The sequence below is a fragment of the Talpa occidentalis genome, unplaced genomic scaffold, assembly GCF_014898055.3.
Source record: "Talpa occidentalis isolate TD23 unplaced genomic scaffold, MPIMG_talOcc4v2.1 talOcc4.6, whole genome shotgun sequence".
Lineage (NCBI taxonomy): Eukaryota > Metazoa > Chordata > Mammalia > Eulipotyphla > Talpidae > Talpa > Talpa occidentalis.
In genome coordinates this window covers 44,003,430-44,025,594 of record NW_023604972.1, presented here as the reverse complement: position 1 = coordinate 44,025,594, position 22,165 = coordinate 44,003,430, and the positions used below count along the sequence as shown (strand labels likewise).

The 22,165-nt window shown below is 36.9% G+C and overlaps 1 protein-coding gene across 3 annotated transcripts in view; it reads left to right on the top strand.

The window, feature by feature from the left end:
* CDKL2 (cyclin dependent kinase like 2) overlaps window positions 1–22,165 on the top strand; it is a 41,265-nt gene that overhangs the window by 16,665 nt on the left and 2,435 nt on the right. For all 3 annotated transcript variants that reach the window (XM_054688057.1, XM_037529885.2, XM_037529886.2), the window contains 10 exons: window positions 621–799; window positions 2,107–2,219; window positions 3,515–3,654; window positions 6,733–6,821; window positions 14,175–14,304; window positions 15,136–15,434; window positions 16,063–16,156; window positions 19,333–19,456; window positions 19,675–19,781; window positions 21,279–21,366. In XM_054688057.1, coding sequence (XP_054544032.1) covers window positions 621–799; window positions 2,107–2,219; window positions 3,515–3,654; window positions 6,733–6,821; window positions 14,175–14,304; window positions 15,136–15,434; window positions 16,063–16,156; window positions 19,333–19,456; window positions 19,675–19,781; window positions 21,279–21,344 — 1,341 coding nt within the window. In that variant the 3' untranslated portion in view covers window positions 21,345–21,366. The remainder of the gene's footprint in view (window positions 1–620; window positions 800–2,106; window positions 2,220–3,514; window positions 3,655–6,732; window positions 6,822–14,174; window positions 14,305–15,135; window positions 15,435–16,062; window positions 16,157–19,332; window positions 19,457–19,674; window positions 19,782–21,278; window positions 21,367–22,165) is intronic.

Genomic DNA, 22,165 nt, shown 5'->3' with positions numbered 1-22,165 from the left:
TAGAGAAAACATTCTTCCAGAATTTCCTGATCTGTTCTCATCTTTGCTCTTTTTTTCTTAATATATCCAAAAGGGCAGGTTTATCAGAAGAAAATGAAGGAGAAGAAGACACTTGCTAGACATAAGCAGGCAGAAAGGGACAGGCTTGGTAAAAGAGACACGGGCAAGTCGTCTTGGGAAGGGAGCTGTCATCTTTGTTCTTTGGTTCTTATTGTTGCATCCACTGGGATGGGCCTTCCCTTTCTATCTGCATTTCTCCAGGTCATACTTGGTTTTAAGGACTTGAGTTAGAGTCCACCCATTTCATCAAAATTTCCTTTACCATCCCAGTCTTCAATAATGGCTCAGCTCTCTTGGTCTTAAGAGCAGTCATTAACAGAATAATTAATTTTGTGTTTAATATATATTTCATCCAGTTCTTTGATTGTTTAAAACTTGAAGCAGAAGTGTTATTTCTTCACCAACTAGGTCCTAGTTTCTTTAAAGCACGCAACAATTTTATATACTCTTATTTGTATTCATTCTAGAGATCTGCTCTGAACATGGCAGGTACTCAAAAAAGAATGAACTTACTCAAATTGATGTGTCCAACATATGTCATACTCTGCTCTTTGTCTTAGATCATACATAGAGATATAAAACCAGAAAATATATTAGTCTCCCAGTCTGGCGTTGTTAAATTATGTGATTTTGGATTTGCACGGACACTGGCAGCTCCAGGGGAGGTTTATACTGATTATGTGGCCACCCGCTGGTACAGAGCTCCAGAACTGCTGGTTGGTGACGTCAAGTATGGCAAGTAAGACATCACTGAGGGGGTGGGGTGGGCAAGTGGATTAAATTCTGTTTTGTTTTGTTTTTTTGTTTTTAATAAAAAGAACTATATTTCTAATATAATGAAAGATTACTAAAACTCTGAAAAGAACTTTATAAAGTGATATGTAATCATTTTTGGTGCTCCCCCTATAAACATTCTTGTGAAACCTTGTATTAAACCTTAAATGAAAGGTAGGTTGTTTTTTTCCAGTAGGTTGGAAATAGATGTACTTATCACTTGTAAAGAAAGACTAACACCTAAATCGGATAAGTCTGACACTGTTAGGTTGAGGTAGAGCAGGAGGTATGGGAGTAGGAACAAGTTAATAAAACATTTTTAAAACATAAATTGTCTTCATAAGTGAATTCTTCAAAGAAAGGATTGTAGCTTTATTGTTTTTTAATAGAAATCTTTCTGTTTTCTACAATTACTCTATTTGCTATAATAACTCACTAATGTTTTGATCACTCTGCATTCTTATTGCCATGTATAATATGTGTACAGTTATCTTTTATATATAACCTTAAGCAAAGTCAAGGTAGTTGTCCCTATGATAAATGATGTCAGCATATTTTTGCTTTGTTGTGACTGATTTTCAAGACAATCTTCCTATTAGCTTTCAGTTCTTACTACTAAATATGTCCTCAATGACTACCTTCTTCTGGCATGCTGTTTTTAGTATACTAAAGGATAGACTGATTAACTTTTTTGAATTAAGTATAATCAAAGAATGGAAACTTGAAAGACGTATTTCTAGAATAAAGTACACATAATTATTGTTTTGACTTTTCAGAAGCCTTTAACTTACATCACATGATTGAAGTTCCTGGGAGTTAGTACATTATTTTTTAAAGGAATGTCTTTTTATGGATAATTTAAGTCTTTCTATCCCTGCTCTCAATATCAAGAATTACAAATAGTAATATGCAGAACATAGTCAGTCACAATAAACATTAAAATGCCAGATTTGGGCCTCCCTGGTGGCACAAGGGGTTAAGCACCGCATTATGAAGCAATCCAAAGCCTCTACCGCACAAGTTCAATCCCCGGCCTGCCAGGGAGCAACACACATGGCGAAGCGGATCTCTCCTGTCTTGCCTGCTGCTCCCCTCAGCAGTGTGTTTTGGTCAGTCTGCCTGTTCTGTTCCCCACTCTGTTTGGTGAATCCTCTCACCCCACCGCATCTCTGCCCTGTGCCCCAGCTCTTGTATGCATAAATAAATAAATCTTTTAAAAAAATAATAAATAAATAAAATGCCAGATTTTACTCCACATCACTTTTCTTTCAGGGCTGTTGATGTGTGGGCCATTGGCTGTCTGGTAACTGAAATGTTCATGGGGGAACCCCTCTTTCCTGGAGATTCTGATATTGATCAGCTATATCATATTATGATGTGTTTAGGTAAGATTGTACATCTGCATTTTAAATGTCAGGTGTTTTCCCCTACAAACTACATTTAGCAAGCTACAGACTGTTGATATATTAAGATGCTATGTGTTTTAAGTGGCAGTAGGGAGCAAATAGGAAAATCCTGTAGTATGAATATGTGTGTATGCACATATATATATATATAGATATAAATATCTATATATATAAAAAAAATATGCTCTTAATCATGCTCATCTCTTTACTCTGTCCCCACTCCCCCACAACAGAAGAGCAAGAGTTGTGTATTTTCTCTGTACTTTTGCTTTCAATTAATCACAACTTGGGAAGATGTAAATGATCACTTATTACCTTTGGGTTAGCTAACATTTAGTATAATCCAACTATTACCTTCATCCTTACTTTCACATCAAGAGACAGATATTTCCAAAATTGTTTGCTTACCACAGATTTGACTTTTGTTGTTAGTACTTTGGGCAGAAATTCAAAGCTAGCCTATCAGAGCCTTCTTGTATTTGTTGAAAAATAAGCTTTCTGTTGGGAGATGAAGTTTGGAAAATGGAAATAATAGAAAAGTCATTGAGGGTTATTTAACTATTGGATTAGAAATTCAGGTTTCTTACACAGAATTTTCATATATATTTCATACTATATTAGGCGTGACAGTTGACAAAAGAGATAAAGTGCTCAAATTGGACCTTATATACAGGAACAAAAATAGTTAATAAAAAATTAAATTCTTAGGTCTCCCTGGTGGTGCAAGGGGTTAAGTCTCAGCACTATTAAGCTGGCACCAGCTATTGCAATATGAGTTCAGTTCGATCCTGGCAGGGGCGCTAACCCACATAGCGCAGCAGACCTCTTCTGTCTCTCCTGCTGCTCCCCTTAGCAGTGTATTTCAGTGCATCTGCCTGTTCTGCTCCCCACTCTGTCTCTGGTGAATCCTCTCATAAATAAAAATACATCTTTTAAAAAAAGAGAAAGCAATGAAGTGCTGGATGTATCCAGAAAATTATAAAATGTTCTTCACCTGTCTTTTTCTTATGTTTTTTCATGTGTTTGGTACTATGTACAGTGGTGTCTAAACTTTCCTAATTGAGTGTATTGAGATAGGAATGTTAATTTACTTGAGTTGACTTGTGTCAAAACCACTTTAAAGACTGCCAGGTGTCATTACTGTACAACACTGTCTTTCATTTTGCATGCTGGGCCCCAGCCCCATTAGCTGTATTCCCTTCTTTACTCATCATCTCTTTGCCATTTTTGTCATGATGTATAATGACAGAGATGTATGCTACTTATACTTCCAGGTAATCTAATTCCAAGACATCAGGAATTGTTTTATAAAAATCCTGTGTTTGCTGGAGTAAGGTTGCCTGAAATCAAGGAAACAGAACCACTTGAGAGACGCTATCCCAACCTCTCTGAAGTTGCTATAGATTTAGCAAAGGTAATTATTCTTTTTCTTTTCACTTTCTGACAGGGAATTTATATTATGGAGGCTTGGTTTTCTCTTTTTGCCCCTTGCCTAGTTGATCTTTTAAATCAATTGTTTGTGATGATTTCACTTTTTGTGCATTAAGCATATAAAAAATTTGATGGGGGAAGGGAACTTCAGAAATAAAGACATAAAATTTTTGTTTTAAAAAACCATTTAGTGGGGCCTCCCCGGTGGCGCAGCGGTTGAGCGCTGGGTTGCGAAGCTGCCCGCGGCCTCTGCGGTGCCGGTTCGATCCCCGGCTGCTCCCCGGCCACCAGAGGAGGGTCCCACATGGCGCGCAGACCTCTCCTGCCGCCCGCTGCTCCCCTCAGCAGTGTACTTCGGTCCTTCTGCCTGCTCTGCTCCCCGCTCTGGCTCTGGTGAATTCTCTCACCCTCCCGCGCTTCTGACTGTACCCAGTGCATGTATAAACAAAACAAACAAACAAATAAATAAATAAATAAAAACATGCCTCTATAAAAAAAAAAAAATAAATAAAAAACCATTTAGTGTTATTTAGCATCTTCCAAATGTGAAATATCTTCATAAATATATGCTTATAATATTTAGCATTTAAAATGGAAGGCCTGTGTAAGTAGAAAAGAAAAGGAAGATAATAAAAAAGGAAAAATTAAAGTATCGTGCACAGGATCATGACAGAGCTTTGCTTAGTCACTGATTTTCTAAAGTTAATTTACAAATGATCATCATTCACTGCCTAGTGTTTTTTTTTATTTTTATTTATTTTTGAAGTGATATGCTATAATTTTATATAAGCTTCAGGTGTACATCATTAAAAATCAACATGTGTGTATACTACATTAAGTTCACCACTGAAAGTTCAACTGGCTTGTGTTTGAGGACAGTATTAGGGAGACTCTTGTTGGATCAAATTATCTCTAAAAATGGAACTTTTGGAATTATTAGCTTAAAAATTTCTTGCATAATTAGGGTTGTCTTAAAGAATGGATTAAATAAGTATTTCTGTAACACAGGATCACATCACAGTATTTTCTGAAGAATTTTTTTCTGCTTTTTTAATTCTTTAAAAATAATTTTAAAAATTTAGTAAACTAGGCCCAGCTGAAGTGCTAGCTCACTATACTCAGAGTGTGTTCAGCTGTGTTCTCATAGCCCTTGGTAAGTAGCTTGTTTCAGAGGACACTGGATTTTGTATGTAACTATAATAGAAGTTATTTTTTCCAGGATCAGAACAATATTTAATACTATTTGTTTTTTAATTATTACATTACCTACTCTGTGTATAGTCACTGTAAATAGTAGGAATACAATAAAATAAAATGAATTTAAAAAATTTAGTAAACTAAAAAAAATTTAGTAAACTTAAAATTAGTTATAACTAGTTTTTAGAGTAATACGTTTCTACTTTTCTGCATAATCTTCTAACAGATACAAATATTACTTATTGATAACTGCTTTATGATATGTCTGTAGAGAGATTTAAAGGGAATACAGGTATGACTATTGTCTAAATTATATCTCTTATAGTAGAATCATATAACTTTTGAAACATTTTATTATAGAAAATTTCAAACAGAATAGTAGTATAATGAATCCTCACATATTTGTTATTTACCTTCAACAGTTAGGAACCTTTTGATAATTTTCTTTCTCAATTTTTTGTTTTGGGAAGGGGTAGGGACATTTTGAAGCCAATTCTAGATATATTATTTCATTTATAAAATACCTTAATTAATTGAAGAACTTTTCTTATTCATTTAAAGATACATATTGTATTATTTCTGTTTTTACTACCATTGATTATTCCAATGAATCAGAACAAATCTGAATTACAATAAAATCATCTACCTAAAGTATCTAGCACAATAATAAGCAAATAGGTCCCATCCCTTCCTTTCTACATGAATTTGAAATTTTAAAAATTTGCAGTAACTTCTTAATATCAAAAAGCATCAGTGTCCAAAATTTAACTGATTTTTTTCTTATTTTCTTTTCATAATATGAATTTGGGTCTACATTATTTCTTTTCTTTTTTTTTTAAGATTTATTTATTTATTTATACAAGCACTGGGTACAGTCAGAAGCGCGGGAGGGTGAGAGAATTCACCAGAGCTAGAGTGGGGAGCAGAGCAGGCAGAAGGACCGAAGTACACTGCTGAGGGGAGCAGCAGGCGGCAGGAGAGATCTGCGCGCCATGTGGGACCCTCCTCCAGTGGCCGGGGAGCAGCCAGGGATCGAACCGGTGCCGCAGAGGCTGCGGGCAGCTTCGCAACCCAGCGCTCAACCGCTGCGCCACTGGGGAGGCCCGGGTCTACATTATTTCTAAAGGTCTCAATTGGTTGATTGTCTTTCCTAAGATTTTTAATTTGTAAACTCCTCTTTATCACTTTCCTTTTTGTTTAAACCTTGACATTTATTTGTTGAGAAATTAGGTTATTTGTCTCTTATAATTTTCCACATAGTATAATTTAATGTATTCCTCTGCGTCCTATATTCTTATAAACTGATAGTATAACTAGAGCTTTATCAGAATCAGGTGTTTTTGTGGCAAAACTTCTTCATGAGAGGTTTGTATATTTCCATCTAGAGACCCTGAATATGATAGTCTTTCTTTTTTGTGATATTGTATGCCATTGGTGGTCATTGTTAGGTTTTGTGCTTTATTCTTTATCATTGAATACAGATGTTTAGATTTCTTTCATTGACTACATAGAATAATTGTCTATATTTAGAAATGTCAAAGTAGGTAGTGTTTTTTTTAAGATTTATTTATTTATGAATACAAGAGCTGGGGCACAGGGCAGAGATGCGGGGGGTGAGATAATTCACCAGAGACAGAGTGGGGAACAGAACAGGCAGATTGACCTAAGTACACTGCTGAGGGGAGCAGCGGGCGAGTCAGGAGAGGTTTGCTGCGCCATGTGGGTTGCTCCCTGACTGGCCAGGGATCGAACTCATGCTGCTGAGGCTGCAAATTGCTTCATTTTGCAGTGCTTAACCCTTAGGGAGGCCAATAGGTAGTTATTTTTGATAGGAACTAATATATTCCTTTTTTTTTCCCCCTAGAAATGCTTACATATTGACCCTGACAAAAGGCCCTTCTGTGCTGAGCTCCTGCACCATGATTTCTTTCATATGGATGGATTTGCTGAGAGGTATAGTACTGACGCATGTTTTCCAGTTCATACCAACCCAGAGTTGGAGTAAGGCCTCCATACCAGTAACAAACAGTAGTTCTCTTATATCTCTACTCACCTATTTTTGCAGGATCTCAAATTTCTTCCTACTTACTTTCATGTACCCTCAGCAATAACATAATTCCTGGGAGTGATCCCTTGCTTTCTTCACTAAATTAGGGCTCTTGGCTTTTGCAAAGCAGCCACTTTATGCTTTGTTTCTGTCTCCCCTTGATGAAATCTGAATTTCAGGTCACTGATTTCTATGTTGCAACTCACAAGTGATGCCATCATCTTGGATGCTGATGCAGTTGCAAAGCTTCCAACCTTGTTGGTGCCAAACTTACATCATACCCAATCCTGTGGTATTGCTGACACCACTGATGTACTGGGGTCCTTGATATGCCAAACCTGTAGGTGCCAGAGCTTCTGGTGTAGTCCCTTGTGCTATTCCATCTACTGGCATCAGTGCAACTGATTGCAGCGAGATGTGTGACAATGGCCATTGCTGTGTATATTTTGCAAATCTATTTAATATGTAACTAATAAAAGATAGCTGGATTTTCATATTTGTGTCTGCATTCAGTTAGTTGTAACATGCTTCGGCTGAAGTATATGAAGAAACTCTGGCCTCACACATACGTGTAGTTAGAAAATGGAAGAGGCTGGAGCTTGATGTAAAATGTCTCTGTGAGCTGTTTCTCTACTGTTTGCTGCGCCCACCTCATTACCTCTGGGCATTTCTGAGTCCCCCCAGTTTTCTGCTCTGCTATGTGGTTTTAGCCTAATATTTTGTGGGTAGCTGAGCCAGCCCCTGCCTGTGTTCCCTAGAGAGTATTTTTGGGTTCTCAGAATGGGGTCAAAAGTCTCTTGAGGTGGGCCCTGGTCCCTAACTGATATTTCTCTTTCTGTGTGCCTTGCCCTGCCCCAGGAAAGAAAAAAAAAAAAAAAGGAAGAGTATTATAATAACCCTTTCAGATAATTGTTGATAGGCTTCTTTGTATCAAAATCTTCGATATTATACCAAAACTTGATAGTGGTAGCTTCTTTCTTTTTCTTCTTTTTTTATTAAATTATTTTTATAGAGGTAATGTTGGTTTACATTATTTTTATTTATTTATTTATTATTATTTAACTTTTATTTTTATATTCCCCTTACAATTACAACCCCCTTATTTTGACCCCAAGCCCTCCCTTCCCCACCCCCCACACCCATACAGTGTCTCTGGTTCATAGTTGTTTGTTGATTTTGGTATTTTCTTTCTTATAGTTATGCTTTTTCCTGGTCCCTTATTTAAGTTTTCTAGATTCTAGCTATGAGTGAGACCATCTGGTATTTTTCTTTTTCTTTCTGACTTATTTTGCTGAGCATGATCCCTTCCAGCGCCATCCATGTTGCTGCAAATTGCATGTGTTTATCTTTTTTGAATGCTGAGTAATATTCCATGGTGTATATGTACCACATCTTCTTGATCCAGTCATCTATTTTTGGTCATTTGGGTTGTTTCCAAAGCTTAGCTATTGTAAACAGTGCTGCTATAAACATAGGGGTGCAGGTGCTCTTTGGAATTGATGTTTCTGTGTCCTTTGGGTGAATACCTAGGAGTGGGATTGCTGGATCATAAAGAAGATCTATGTTTAGTAGGTCAAGAAATCTCCACACAGCTCTCCATAGTGGTTGGGCCAGTTTGCACTCCCACCAACAGTGCAGGAGAGTTCCTTTTTCTCCACAACCTCGCCAACATTTGTTGTTGCTAGTATTTTTAATAAGTGCCATTCTCACTGGTGTAAGATGGTATTTCATGGTAGTTTTGATTTGCATTTCCCTGATTACAAGTGATGTTGAACATTTTTTCATATGCCTGTTGGCCATTTGCATTTCCTCTTCAGAGATGTTTCTTTTTTTTTTTTTTAATAGAGGCATGTTTTATTTATTTATTTGTTTGTTTGTTTGTTTGTTTTGTTTATACAAGCACTGGGTACAGTCAGAAGTGCGGGAGGGTGAGAGAATTCACCAGAGCCAGAGCCGGGAGCAGAGCAGGCAGAAGGACTGAAGTACACTGCTGAGGGGAGCAGCGGGTGGCAGTAAAGGTCTGTGCGCCATGTGGGACCCTCCTCCAGTGGCCGGGGAGCAGCCGGGGATCGAACCGGCGCTGAAGAGGCTGCGGGCAGTTTCGCAACCCGGCGCTCAACCGCTGCGCCACCGGGGAGGCCCAGAGAAGTTTCTTTTTAGCCCTTCTGCCCATTTTTGGACTGGATTATTTTCTTTGTTTTTGTTGAGTCTCATCAGCTCTTTGTAGATTTTTGTGATCAGTCCTTTATCATTAGTGTTGTGTGCAAAAATGTTCTCCCAGTCGGTGGGGTTTCTCTTTGTTTTGGTTATTGTCTCTTTTACTGTGCAGAAGCTCTTTAATTTCATATAGTCCCAGCTGTTTATCTTTGCCTTCACTATCACTGCTTTGGGTGATGTGTCTGTAAAGATGTCTTTGATGTGCATATCATGTAGTGTTTCGCCTATATTTCCTTCTATGTATTTTATGGTTTCAGATCTTATGTCTAGTTCTTTAATCCATTTTGAGTTGGTTTTTGTGTATGGTGTTAGGTAGTAGTCAAGCTTCATTCTTTTGCATGTAGCGACCCAGTTTTCCCAGCACCATTTATTGAACAAACTTTCTTTGCTCCAATGCATAGTCTTTGCTCCTTTGTCAAAGATTAGTGGACCATAAATCTGTGGGTTTATTTCTGGATTTTCTATTCAATTCCATTGGTCTGTGTGTCTGTTCTTATTCCAATACCATGCAGTTTTGATGATTATGGCTTTGTAGTATAGTTTGAAGTCTGGGAGTGTGATGCCTCCATTCCCTTCTTTTTTTTTTTCAGGAGAGCTTTGGTGATTCCATATGAATTTCATCAATAATTGTTCTATTTCTTTGAAGAATGACATTGAAATTTTTATTGGAATAGCATTGAATCTGTATATTGCTTTTGGTAGGATGGCCATTTTAATAATGTTTATTCTTCCAATCCATGAGCAGGAGATGTCTTTCCATTTCTTTGTGTCTTCTTCTATTTCTTTTAACAGTGTTTTATAGTTTTCTTTGTACAGGTCCTTTACCTCTTTTGTTAGATTTAGTCCCAAGTATTTGATTTTTTTTGTTTCAATAATAAAATGGATGGTTTTTTTGATTTCTTCTTCTTCAGATTTATTGTTTGTGTATAGAAAGGCTACTGATTTTTGCATGTTGATTTTGTATCCTGCCACTTTACCGAACTGATTAATTAGTTGAATTAGTTTTTCTGTGGAGTTTTTGGGGTTCTCTATGTATATTATCATATCATTTGCAAATAGTGATAGTTTGACTTCTTCTTTTTCTATTTGGATTCCTTGTATGTCTTTCTCTTGTCTTATTGCTCTGGCTAGGACTTCCAGTATTATATTGAAAAGCAGTGGTGAGAGTGGACATCCTTGTCTTCTTCCAGATCTTAATGGGAATGCTTTCAGCTTTTCACCATTGAGAATGATACTGGCTGTTGGCTTGTCATATATGGCCTTTATGATGTTGAGGTATGTTCCTTGTATCCCAAGAATTTCAAGGGCTTTTATCATGAATGGGTGTTGTACTTTGTCGAAAGCTTTCTCAGCATCTATTGATATTATCGTTTGGTTTTTATATTTCTTTTTGTTGATGTGTTGGATAATATTGATTGATTTTCGGATGTCGAACCATCCTTGTGTACCTGGAATGAATCCTAATTGGTCGTGGTGAATTGTCTTATGGATACATTGTCGGATTCTGATAGCTACAATTTTATTGAGGATTTTTGCATCAATGTTCATTAGGGAGATTGGCCTGTAGTTTTCTTTTTTTGTGTTGTCCTTATTCGGTTTTGGTATTAGTGTAATGTTGGCTTCATAGAACGTGTTTGGTATTATCCTTTCCTTTCCAATTTTTTGGAAGAGTTTGTGAAGGATAGGTACTAATTCGTTTCTGAACGTTTGGTAGAATTCATTTGTAAATACATCAGGTCCTGGGCATTTGTTTTGCGGGTTTTTAATTACTATTTCAATTTTGCTGCTTGTAATTTGTCTGTTTAGGTGTTCTATTTCTTCTTTATCTAGCTTTGGGTGATTGTAGAGTTGTAAGAATTTGTCCATCTCTTCTAGATTGTTGAACTTGTTTCCATATAACTGTTCATAGTAGTTTCTGATTATTCTTTTGATTTCTGCTGTGTTTGTTGTGATTTCTCCTCTTTCATTTATGATCCTGTTTATTTGTGCTTTCTCCCTTTTTTCCTTTGTGAGCCTGGCTAGGGGTTTTTCTATTTTATTGATTTTTTCGAAGAACCAGCTCTTGGTTTCATTGGTTGGAATCTGTTTTCTTGGAGCCTGTTGACTATGTCCCTTCCCTCTCTCCTTGCCCATAGTGTTTCTTCGGAAAAGTCTGATGTCAGTCTGATTGGTTTTCCTTTGAATGTTATCTGTTTCTTTCCTCTTGTCAGCTTCATTATTTTTTCCTTGTCTTGGATTCTTGGGAGCTTTACTATTATGTATCTTGCTGTGTTTTTCCTTTCATCATGGAAGTTTGGTGTTCTTCTTGCTTCTTGTATATCAATTTTCAGCTCCTTCTTCATATTTGGGAAGTTCTCTTCAATTATTTCCTTGAATATTTTCTCTGTTCCTACATCTCTCTCCTCTCCTTCTGGGATTCCTATAACTCTTATATTTCCTTTCCTCATGGAGTCAGATAGTTCGCGAAGTCTTTCTTTGGTCTTTTTCCTTTGTACTTCTCTTTCTTTTCTGTTTTGGTTCTTTTTATTTCGTGTCTTCAAGAGTACTTATTTGTTCTTCCATTTCATCTATTCTGCTTTCATTGCTTTTCCCAGAGTTCTTTAGCCCCTCCATTAATTCTTTGATCTCCTGCATTTCTTTTACTTCCCTCTTTAGGGACTCAATTTCATTCTTCTGAGCGTTGTTTTCCTTAATGACTTCCATCAGTTTTTCATCATGGCAATTTTAAATTCTTTTTCCGGAAGGTTCAGAAGTTCTTCCAAGTCACTGTCATTGCAAACTGGTGGGTGTTTTTTTTTTTTGTGGTGTGTCTTTTTTCTGAGGCGTTGCTACTTTGCTTGTAGTTTTTCTTTTCCCTGCTGCCTGTCTTCTAATTTGCCTTATGCATTGGGACACTGTGCCGCTGGTACTGGCTGGCATCTTTTTGGTGTGTTCTTTTGGGAGTTTCAGAAACTGGCAATCCAATCAAGTCAAAAACTGTTATGCCAGAAGTCTAGTGAGGCAGTGGTACTTTGAGTATGTTAATGGTCACTGTCACAGAATTTCTCCTCCTTCTGTGTTTAGTTACAAATATGTGTCTTGAAGTCCCACAGACTTTCCTGGAGGTGGGGCAGCTGGATTGCACTCTGGGTTCCAAATCTCTGCATCCTCCTCTGGGCTCCGACTTCCTGCCAGGTGGGACCGGGCTTGTGGGGGCCTTCAGCTCACCTCTGACTGCGCAGGGAACCTTCTCCCTCTGGCTCTACAGGGAGCCTTCTGCCAGATTCAAGCAGTCTTTATTGAAGAAAGGTCCCTGTTCTAAAATGGCGCTTTGGAGACAGGCACACTCTTCTGTGCACCCGGTCTGCCCCAGCTGTGGGTGCCCACTTCCCCTCTGGGTTCGGACCGGCCAGAAGGGGCCTGGCATGGGCGAACTTCCCAGCTCACCTCTGACTCCTCCGGGAGCCTTCTGCCAGTTTCAAGCAGTCTTTAATGAAGAAAGGTCCCTGTTCTAAAAAGGTGATGTGGATACGCACTCCCCTGTGTGCCCAGTCTGCCCGGGCCTTGGGTGCCTGCTCCCCTTCTGGGCTTGGACTGCTGGTCAGAAGGGGCCTGGCTTGGGTGAACGTCCCAGCTCATGTCTGACTCCTCTGGGAGCCTTCTGCCAGTTTCAAGCAGTCTTTACTCGGTTTACATTATTATATATGTTTCAGGGGCATAAGTTCACACCTGTTCAAATGTATATCACATGACTTCTATCACCAAAACACCAAAAGTCCTTGGACAGAGGTTGTTTCTTAAAGGTTGGCTACAGTGTAAAATCTGAAACCATATCTGAACTTTTCTTACCCTTTTACATTAAAATGCACTTGTCTATCTTGTACCTTGGATAGAGCTTTTACCCATGCATGCTTTTGTAACATGGCATATTAGTCATTGAAAAACTATTGGTTTGCCAAGTTATGCTGATTTTTAAGATGTTGACATATTTCATTATACAATACTAAAAAGTCATATTCTTTCTCACCAGAAGTCTTTATTAGTAATATACTAAGCTGCCAGTAGTAGATGTAAGTTTAACAGTTTTCTAATTTTTGCTTAAAACTTTTTTTATTGATACAAATGTTGTCCATTGTTATCCTTGAATTGACAATTTTTTTCAAGAAACTATCTGCCAAATACCTCAAGTCTGAATAGCCATAGCCGTCCTGTCTAACTTTCTTTTTTGTCATTATTTTTAACTTTTTAAATGGAGATTTTTAAAAAAAATTTATTTGCTTATTTATACAAGAACAGGGGTGTAGGCCAGATGCGCGGGAGGGTGAGAGGATTCACCAGAGACAGAGTGGGGAACAGAACAGGCAGACTGATTGAAATACACTGCTGAGGGGAACAAGGGGTAAGACAGGAGAGTTCTGCTGCACCATGTGGGATCCTCGCTGGCCGAGATTGAACTGGCACTGGAGAGGCTGCGGATAGCTTCACAGAGTGCTGCTCAATTGCCTGCGCCACCAGGGGAGGCCCTAAATGGAGATATTAATATATAGCAGTATGTTCATTTAAGTTGCTGAGCCTTATGCAGATTCCCATTTGTCACACAGAATATGAAAAAAGTTGTGTTCAGGATTTGGATTTAATAAAATAAATACTTTTTTTTACTGCTTCTTCAGGGTTATTGTTCATAGCTGCCTTAACAATTTTGTTTTAACTGAAAATGTGTGGCTATCAAGAACACTATAACTGCCAGTATGGTTTGGTGTGTCTGCTTCAGTTTTGGTAAGGCATCAGCAGTTTACCCATCATTGCTTTTGCACCATCAGTGCCGATGTTAATATGGTGAAAAAGAAGATATGAATATCTTTGACCCCGTGAACCTACGGAAAGGTTTCAAGGGGGGTCTGCAAGCTACCTTTTGAGACCTGCTAATCTAGGCCATAATTTTTTCTCAGTTTAAATAATGTAGTCTAGTTGAACAGTCAATTTTTAAAACAAGTATCTTGAAAGCATTTTTTCTAGATTTATTTGTTGCATGTTATTTTATTGACAAATATATTTTTGTATAGATTTTCTCAGGAGCTGCAGTTGAAAGTACAGAAAGATGCCAGATATAGTTCTTTATCTAAAAAATCCCTAAACAGGAAGAAGGAAAAAGATGATGCCTTGGGTGAAGAGAGAAAAACACTTGTGGTACAGGTAAATGTCTAAGTTTTAATAAAGTGTATTAAACTTTAATATATCTATCTTTAAATTTTTGGAACAAACATTTTATAAAATTTTTTGAGTAATGAACAAGTTATCTTTTAGCTTACTTGTAAAAATTGTATCTTCCCTATGGATATTACATATTTAAGAATCTTAATATTTCATGTTTTGAGTGTCAAATGTGTATGAGACTAAATACCAGAATGTGCAATAGATCTTGTTAGGAAATCACATTCATTTAAGAACATTTCGACTCAGTGCACACTCACAAACACATGACAGAAACATGTACATACAACATTTTTTCCCTTAAATGATAAGAGAGAAAAGTATAATTTTAAGAATTTTATATAAAGTAGAGCATTGAGAGTTCAGCATTTTTAATTTATTATAACTTTACTTTTTCTTTTATGTTATCCACAATCTGAATAAGGTAATTCAAATCCACCACCAGCCTTTTCTCATTTTCTCAAGTGAATGAAAAGAAGAAAGTTTTCTATTTTTGTGTTCCATAATTCTTCAATTATGTAAAACAGAATGGACATGCTTGATTCCTCTTCCATGTTTGTTTCCTACTGAAATATATATATATATATATTTGAAATTATATATACAGTGTAAACAAAAATGTACATATATATCAGAACTAGTCTGACCAAGAGTCCCACGTTTAATTTTAATCCCATAGGTAGAAAAAAGAAAACAGGGGCACAAAAAGGGTGATATTTATGGAATTTTGCTTTGTTGACATACTTTATAGGAAAAGGTGAATTTTTATCCTCCTTAGATCACTAATGTTTTAAAACTTTTATCGGTGGCCAGGATACCAATGCTGATCCCAAAATTAAGGATTCTAAAGTCTTTAAAATAAAAGGGTCAAAAAGTGATGGAGAAAAAACTGAAAAAATAAATAAAGCTTCAAATGCCAGCTGTCCTCATGACAATGGGACAAGTCACACCAAAGCAGTGCCTTCAACAAGCCTCAGAGATGGCAGCAACAGCAGTGTGGATTGCTCCAGGAGCCCAGCCATGGCCATCCCGCCACTTACGCACAATCTTTCTGCGGTGGCTCCTGCTATTAATTCTGGACTGGGGACTATCCCAGGAGTTCAGAGTTACAGGTATGAATTAGGAAAATAAGGGCAAAATGTTATTTAAGGTTATATTTGCAAATTGAAACAATGTCATTTCAGCTACATTATATTACTGCACAGACTTCTTGGCTGCTATTCATCTTCTCAGGTTGCTATTTCAAGGAGTTTTTGGGCTTTTTGCTTTTGATTAAAAAAATATTCATTTGAATCCTAAAAAAGTAGAGTTGGATTGTTTAAGGTAAAGGGAAAGAACAGCTATTTAGCCTAATAACATGAAAAGAATTTGTGCTAATCAGTTATTGTTTTTGAGGGCCTGCCGCTGCAGGTTGTGGCTGGTGTGACATAGTGGTACAGAGATGGTCCTCTTGATTTTGCATTTGATGATACTTGTGATTAGGCATGAAGCTAGTTGGTTTCACCAGCTCTGAGTAATTTTTTTAAAGGGTAATTTGATGATACTTGGGGGTGATTGGCAGGAGAAGCAGTTGTGAAGAAGAAAGCAAAAATACCTTTGCACCAGCTCTGTGAGTACTATGTATTTTTGAAAAGGCGTTCAATTCTGATTAAGTTGTATGTCACTTGGTGTTCTGTCACTTGGTTTTGTGCTTGGAAAAATAATTAATACTGGTTCTAACATAAATTTTTGTTGTTACAGAGTGGATGAGAAAACCAAGAAGTATTGTATTCCATTTGTTAAACCAAATAAACATTCTCCATCAGGCATTTATAATATTAATGTGAACACATCAGTAAGTAAATTATTTGAAGTTGTAGAAGAGCAATCATAAGTAATTTCCAGACTTTTATTAATTAAGTATGATACTAAAGGGCTGAGAATTTTATTTGGAGGCTTGTCATAAAAGAGACTTAATTATACATATATCATCCCAGCTTGTCATAATCATAAATGTGAAAATCATAAAGTTTAAGTAAGTTTTATAAGTTTAGAAACTTAAATTTAATGTTACTTTTACAATGACATCTGCTTAAATTTTCTGGTAACAGTAAATTTTCTTAACATAATGCTTGGTGATTGATTCTTTTTTAGAATAGATAAAATAAATTTTCTTACCACTCCCTACCAGATTTTTGATGAAAGTATTTTATTTTTATATGTAACAAATGTTTTTTCATTATCTATTATGTGTAAAAAGACTGGCGATTATGGCCAAGTCAATCTTTCTCTTCACCCAAACTCACGGATTAGTAGTTCAGCAAATGGAAACATAGTGTTGGGCTGTAATAAGGGAAATTCATATGTAAGGTTCACAGGTCTTCTGAAGGTTCAGAAGAGCATTACTATTCCCAGCATAGGTGTCAGAATGCTTCTTTTTAAAGTCAAGTCAAGGGCATCCCTGGTGGTGCAAGTGGTTGAGTGCAGCACTGTGAAGCTGTCTGCAGCCTCTGCAGTGCCGGTTCAATCCCTGCCAGCTGCAGAGATGCCCACATGGCAGGGCAGACCTCTCCTGTCTCGCCCACTGCTCCCCTCAACAGTGTATTTCATCAGTCTGCCTGTTCTGCTTCCCGCTCTGTCTCTTGTGAATCCTCTCACCCTCCCACGCATCTGGCATGTACGGTTCTTGTATAAATAAATAAATCTTTAAAAAAAAAATAAAATCAAGTCAAATCATCGTCACTCTTTCACTCAGACTCTCCTGATTTCTCACCCCTGAGTAAAGATTAAAATCCTTACTGGACCTGTATGTCATCGCATGACTCACCCCTCCATCCCTCTGTTGCACCTACAACTATTCTCATTTTTGATCTATCTATTCCAACTACACTGATTTCCTTGTTATTCCTGGAATATGGCCAGACATCGTCCACATTTAGGTTTTCACACTTGCTATTTCCTTTTCTTTGGAACATTCTTTTCCAGATAATACCAAAAAAAAAGTTGTTATTCTCCTCCTTGAATACAAAAACCTTAGTTTGAGGTCTTCCCTATTATTATAAATCATCTTGCTCCCCATTATTCTATATCCCTTTTCCTTCTTTATATTTTTTTCATACCATGTATCTGACATCCTCTACTTTCACTTAAGTATAAGTTGTCTGTCTCTTCTCACTTGTATGTAAGCTTTCAAGGTAGAAATTTGTGCTTTGTTTCCCTCATTGCTCTACCCCATACCTAGAACAGTGTGTAGCACATTAAAGCTGCTTAAGAAACATGGTAAATAAATTCTTATATAAAGGAGAGGGAGGTAGGAATGTACTCCCAAAGGAGTATTTTTTCTTACAAATTTCCCTACTCTACCTCTCTCTTTTTTTTTTTTTTAAAGAAGTATTCCTTTATTGTAAGATTTTTATTTCATTTATTTTGCGTAGAAGATGTAGGGTATAGGCCAGAGGTGGTAGGACACCGGTGAGAGGATTCGCTGGAGACAGAGTGGGGAGCAGAACAGGCAGATCCACTGAAATACACTGCTAAGGGGAGCAGTGGGGGAAACAGGAGAGGTCTGCTGTGCCAAGTGCATTAACTCCCTGGCCAAGATAGAACTGAGGCCATTGCAGTGGGCCTTCTTGGTGCTAGTGCTGAGACTTAAGACCTAGACCAGCAGGGAGGCCCTTACTTTACCACATTTATCCTCAGAGCTGAAAAATATAAAATTCTTATCTTTCATGCTTTTAACTTTACATTTACTTTTCTTTTAATTATTCTTAGCATACAATTTCTGTATCCATATATGTTCCTTTTTTATATGCCCTACTGATTTCTTTGTGGATATTTGTGTATTACATTCCTGGTCTGCTTTGGGAAATTGATGAGCAAGGCTCTTCAAAATAGTTGGGTTCAATGCCATTTTGCAGAAATTGGCATCAACCGTCTTTTTAGGAATTGCAAAATCAATGCTGGCTGATAATTTTAGATCTTTTTTCCCCTGTTTCTCCTTCTATGAAAAAGGCAGTCATGAAAGGAGGTAAAGATTAGTGGGAAAAGGACCTATATATTTTGTAGGTGTTTTTTCTTAATGAAATTAGTAGAGACAGGGCTAAAACTAAACTTTCTTCAACTTCTAGCTTGAAGATCAATATCCTTCTCCCAAAGTTTATGCTCTGAGATGGAAGTACATATATTATTATAAGTATCTCATGTATTGTATTTGACATTCTTTTTAAAAAGATTTATTTTGTTTATTTACGCATACAAGTGCCGGGGTATAGGCCAGAGATACGGGGCGGGGGGTTGGGGGGGCGAGAGGATTCACCAGAGACAGAGTGGGGAGCAGACCAGGTGAATTGACTGAAATACACTGCTGAGGAGAGCAGCGGGCAAGACAGGAGAGGTCTGCTGTGCCATATGGGTTAACTCCCGGGATGGCCAGGGCTCGAACTCGTGCTACAGTGGCTAGAGATATCTTCACAGCGTGCCCCTTGCGCCACCAGGAAGGTCCTACATTTGTCATTCTTTGAATGTATAACTCTAGCAGTCTGAATTCACTATTTTCTGTACTTGCACATAGATTTTTACAACAAATTATTTTATATATAACATAAAAACCAACCTAAGAGATGTGACACATACAAGTTGAACAGCTCAAAATTAAGATAAACCACAGCACTGATAAACTAACAAACTTGGCAAGTGTCTTAAGACCTGACCTTGCTGGCCTGAAGGACCAGAAGAGTGATACCCATTTTTTAACTTTTTGCTGCTTGCCAGGACTTACAATGAAGGTTGGCAAAGGGAGGAGAAATTCATAGCACTCAAGTAATCCACTTGTTAGTAATATTAATACATTTAACAAAGAGGTTTTGAAATAAATGGATGAAATTGTTTTTTGCATTACTGATATTCTTTAGATTTTATATTCTAGCTCTTTAAATCCAAAAATCTAGGATATAAACATGTAGTTACAAAAGACAGTATACCTGGCTTACCTGGAAGCTAATTGATTTGTATTAACCATTGTGATGCTATTAGGTCACTAGCGAAAAGAACCTACTGCAGGCAAATAAGAAACGAAAAGAATACTCAAAGACAGATGTCCATTTGCCTGAACTAAATTATAATCATCTCCCTGAACTAAGAGCCTTGGAAGGAATAGGTATGTTTATAATGTTTTACTTTTTCAATCCTTTGTTTATAAAATTATTTAAAATGTATGTCAAGTAAATAGAATATTAAAAATATAAATTCATAGTAACTACATATTTAACTATGTAAATATATAAAATATATACACACTGAGGGACAGATTATAGAATGTGAGAAAATAACAAAATATCTAATTTTTTCACTATGCTTATGGTTGCTTTTATCTAGCTCGTAATTCCAGACTAATGAGGAAAGACAACAAAAATATTTCAGAATCTCGAATTCCTTCTCTGGCTGCTATTGACCTTCATGCCCCCAGTATTGCATTACATCAGGTACAGAAATACTCTTCGTAGGTGGAATTGAATTTGGGCCTCATATTTCCTGTTAAAGTATTTTATTTTATTTATTTATTTTTAAAAGAGTTATTTATTTATACAAGTACTGGGGTATAGGCCAGACGTGTGGGGAGGGTGAGAGAATTCACCAGAGACAGAGCAGGGAACAGAACAGGCAGAAGGACTGAAACACACTGCTGAGGGGAGCAGCAGGTGAGACAGGAGAGGTCTGCCGCGCCACGTGGAACTGGCACTGCAGAGGCTGCCACAGCTTCCGGGGTGGCCCCTGTTAAAGTATTTTGGGGAGTGTTTGTTTTTGAGGATTAGGCAGGTTTGTTGGTGGGATCTATAAAATTTTCTTGTTAAATTTTGTTTTATGATTCAATGCACTTAGTATCTTGATTGTGTGTGTGTGTGTGTGTATAAGCATTTCCCAGCTTACAGTATTCAGGTTTTTATAGATGAAAAATGTGTTTATAGATTAAATGTGTGTGTAGTCCAGGTATAGTGCTATAAAAATACAGATTTTGTAGTTTGTAGGATTTCAATACATTAAACCTCAATATTATAACCTGTCTTTCAAAACTGAAACTCTCAATTGTTTTTATTCTTTTAAATCTATTGTTGATTATAGATGAACACCTGAAACATATATAATTTTAGAATGCAATGTTACTGCAATAAATAATAAAGAAAGAGTGTTTGACATCTTTCCCCAGGACAATCCACTCTATTCATATTAAAGATTTGCTTTTCCATATAGTCATTTTTTTAAAATAATTTCTTTCACTCTTGAAAATATTTGTTTTGTGCTTGTGTAGTTCAGAGGTTAGTCATAGACTTGTGTAGGTGATTCAAATTTCAGTTCAGTTCCCTGAGCCTTTGCTATGTTGGTTTAGAGCTTCCCATGCATGCATACTTCAGGAATTAGACTGAGACTTCTGTGGGTTTATAAACAAAATTTAGAGGGTCCCTTTCTAGTTCTCTCCCCCTAGAATTGCTCCTATACTTTTTGACCTGCAGAAATCCCCTTTCCTGGTTTGTCTGGCCATAAAGATAAGGTTTCTTTCAGACTTTTAGACTCTTGCACTTCCTCACTCCTCTGAGATTAGTGCCTAATCTTTGGGCAAAGCCGCGGGAATTTAAAATAAACAATATTGGAAATGTTCCCTTATGTGAAAGGTCATGTCTCCAAACTTTAACTCTACTCCTCAGTCCTCAATTGTTGTGTTTTGTTGTTTTTTTCTCAAGAAGTTTTTGTTCGTTTGATAATAAATAGGGTAGATGGGTTGTAATGAACTTACTGGCATTTCAGAAGTATCTTAACATATATATAAACAAAGAAGTCAAAGATATCCTCTTCTATGAAAACAACTTGAACTATGCATAGTTTATTTTGAACATCCGATATTTGAATGACCAGAAGTGGAATTTTTGGAAAGTGTGATCTGAACAATTACTGAGAATCTATAATGCTCAATTATTAATTTATAGGCATCAGGATCCCCCCTGTCAGATGTTTTGGAGGCTGATTTGCCTCGAGTGGAACACCAGCATTGAGTGTCATTTGGCTCTAAAATTGGTAGGTTTGATTTCTTATACTTAAAACTGTGAAACCTTTCATGGGAGAGTTTTTTGAAGCCTAAATTCTTCAGATGAAGCATTTTCCAGTGATTGATTTCTTGAGAACTGATAGGCATAGAGTTGTAACACTTAAAAAAAAAAACAGAGGCAGTGTTCTTTTCTGGGATGAAACCCCTTTTCATAGAATTTATATCTTTTGGGCCTAAGTTAATCTCCTGTGTTTTACTCGATATGATAATGCGAATTCAGAATGATAAGAACCCAGAAAGAAGTATAACTTATCTCCCTTACCCAATCACTGTTGTCCTTTGGACTTGTAAAGAAGAAAAATACAATGTTTGCTTGGTAATCATTTTCCCGATAAAGGAGGAGTCAGCACTATTCTAAATATAACAGTACAAAAAAAAACCCAAATCAGACATTTTTAGTGATAATTTGCAGTTTCAGTTACCTATAGTCAAGCTCAGTCTGAAAATGTTATGTACAATAAGATATTTTGGTGACTATATTCACATAACTCTTACAACAGTATATTATTTTAATGGTTGTATTTTATTATTCATTATTGTTAATCTCTTCATGTGACAAATTTCTAAATTAAATATCATAGGTGTGTATGTATAGTAAGAAGCAGTATATGTAATGTACAGCCAGTTTGGTACTATCTGTAATTTCAGGTGTCTGCTGGGGGTCTTGGAACATATTCTTTGTTCCAAGGGGGGATGATTGTATATACAAGAAAGCAAGTGTGATAGAAATCAGTGCCTAGACATATTTTATGTAAAATATTCGATGGC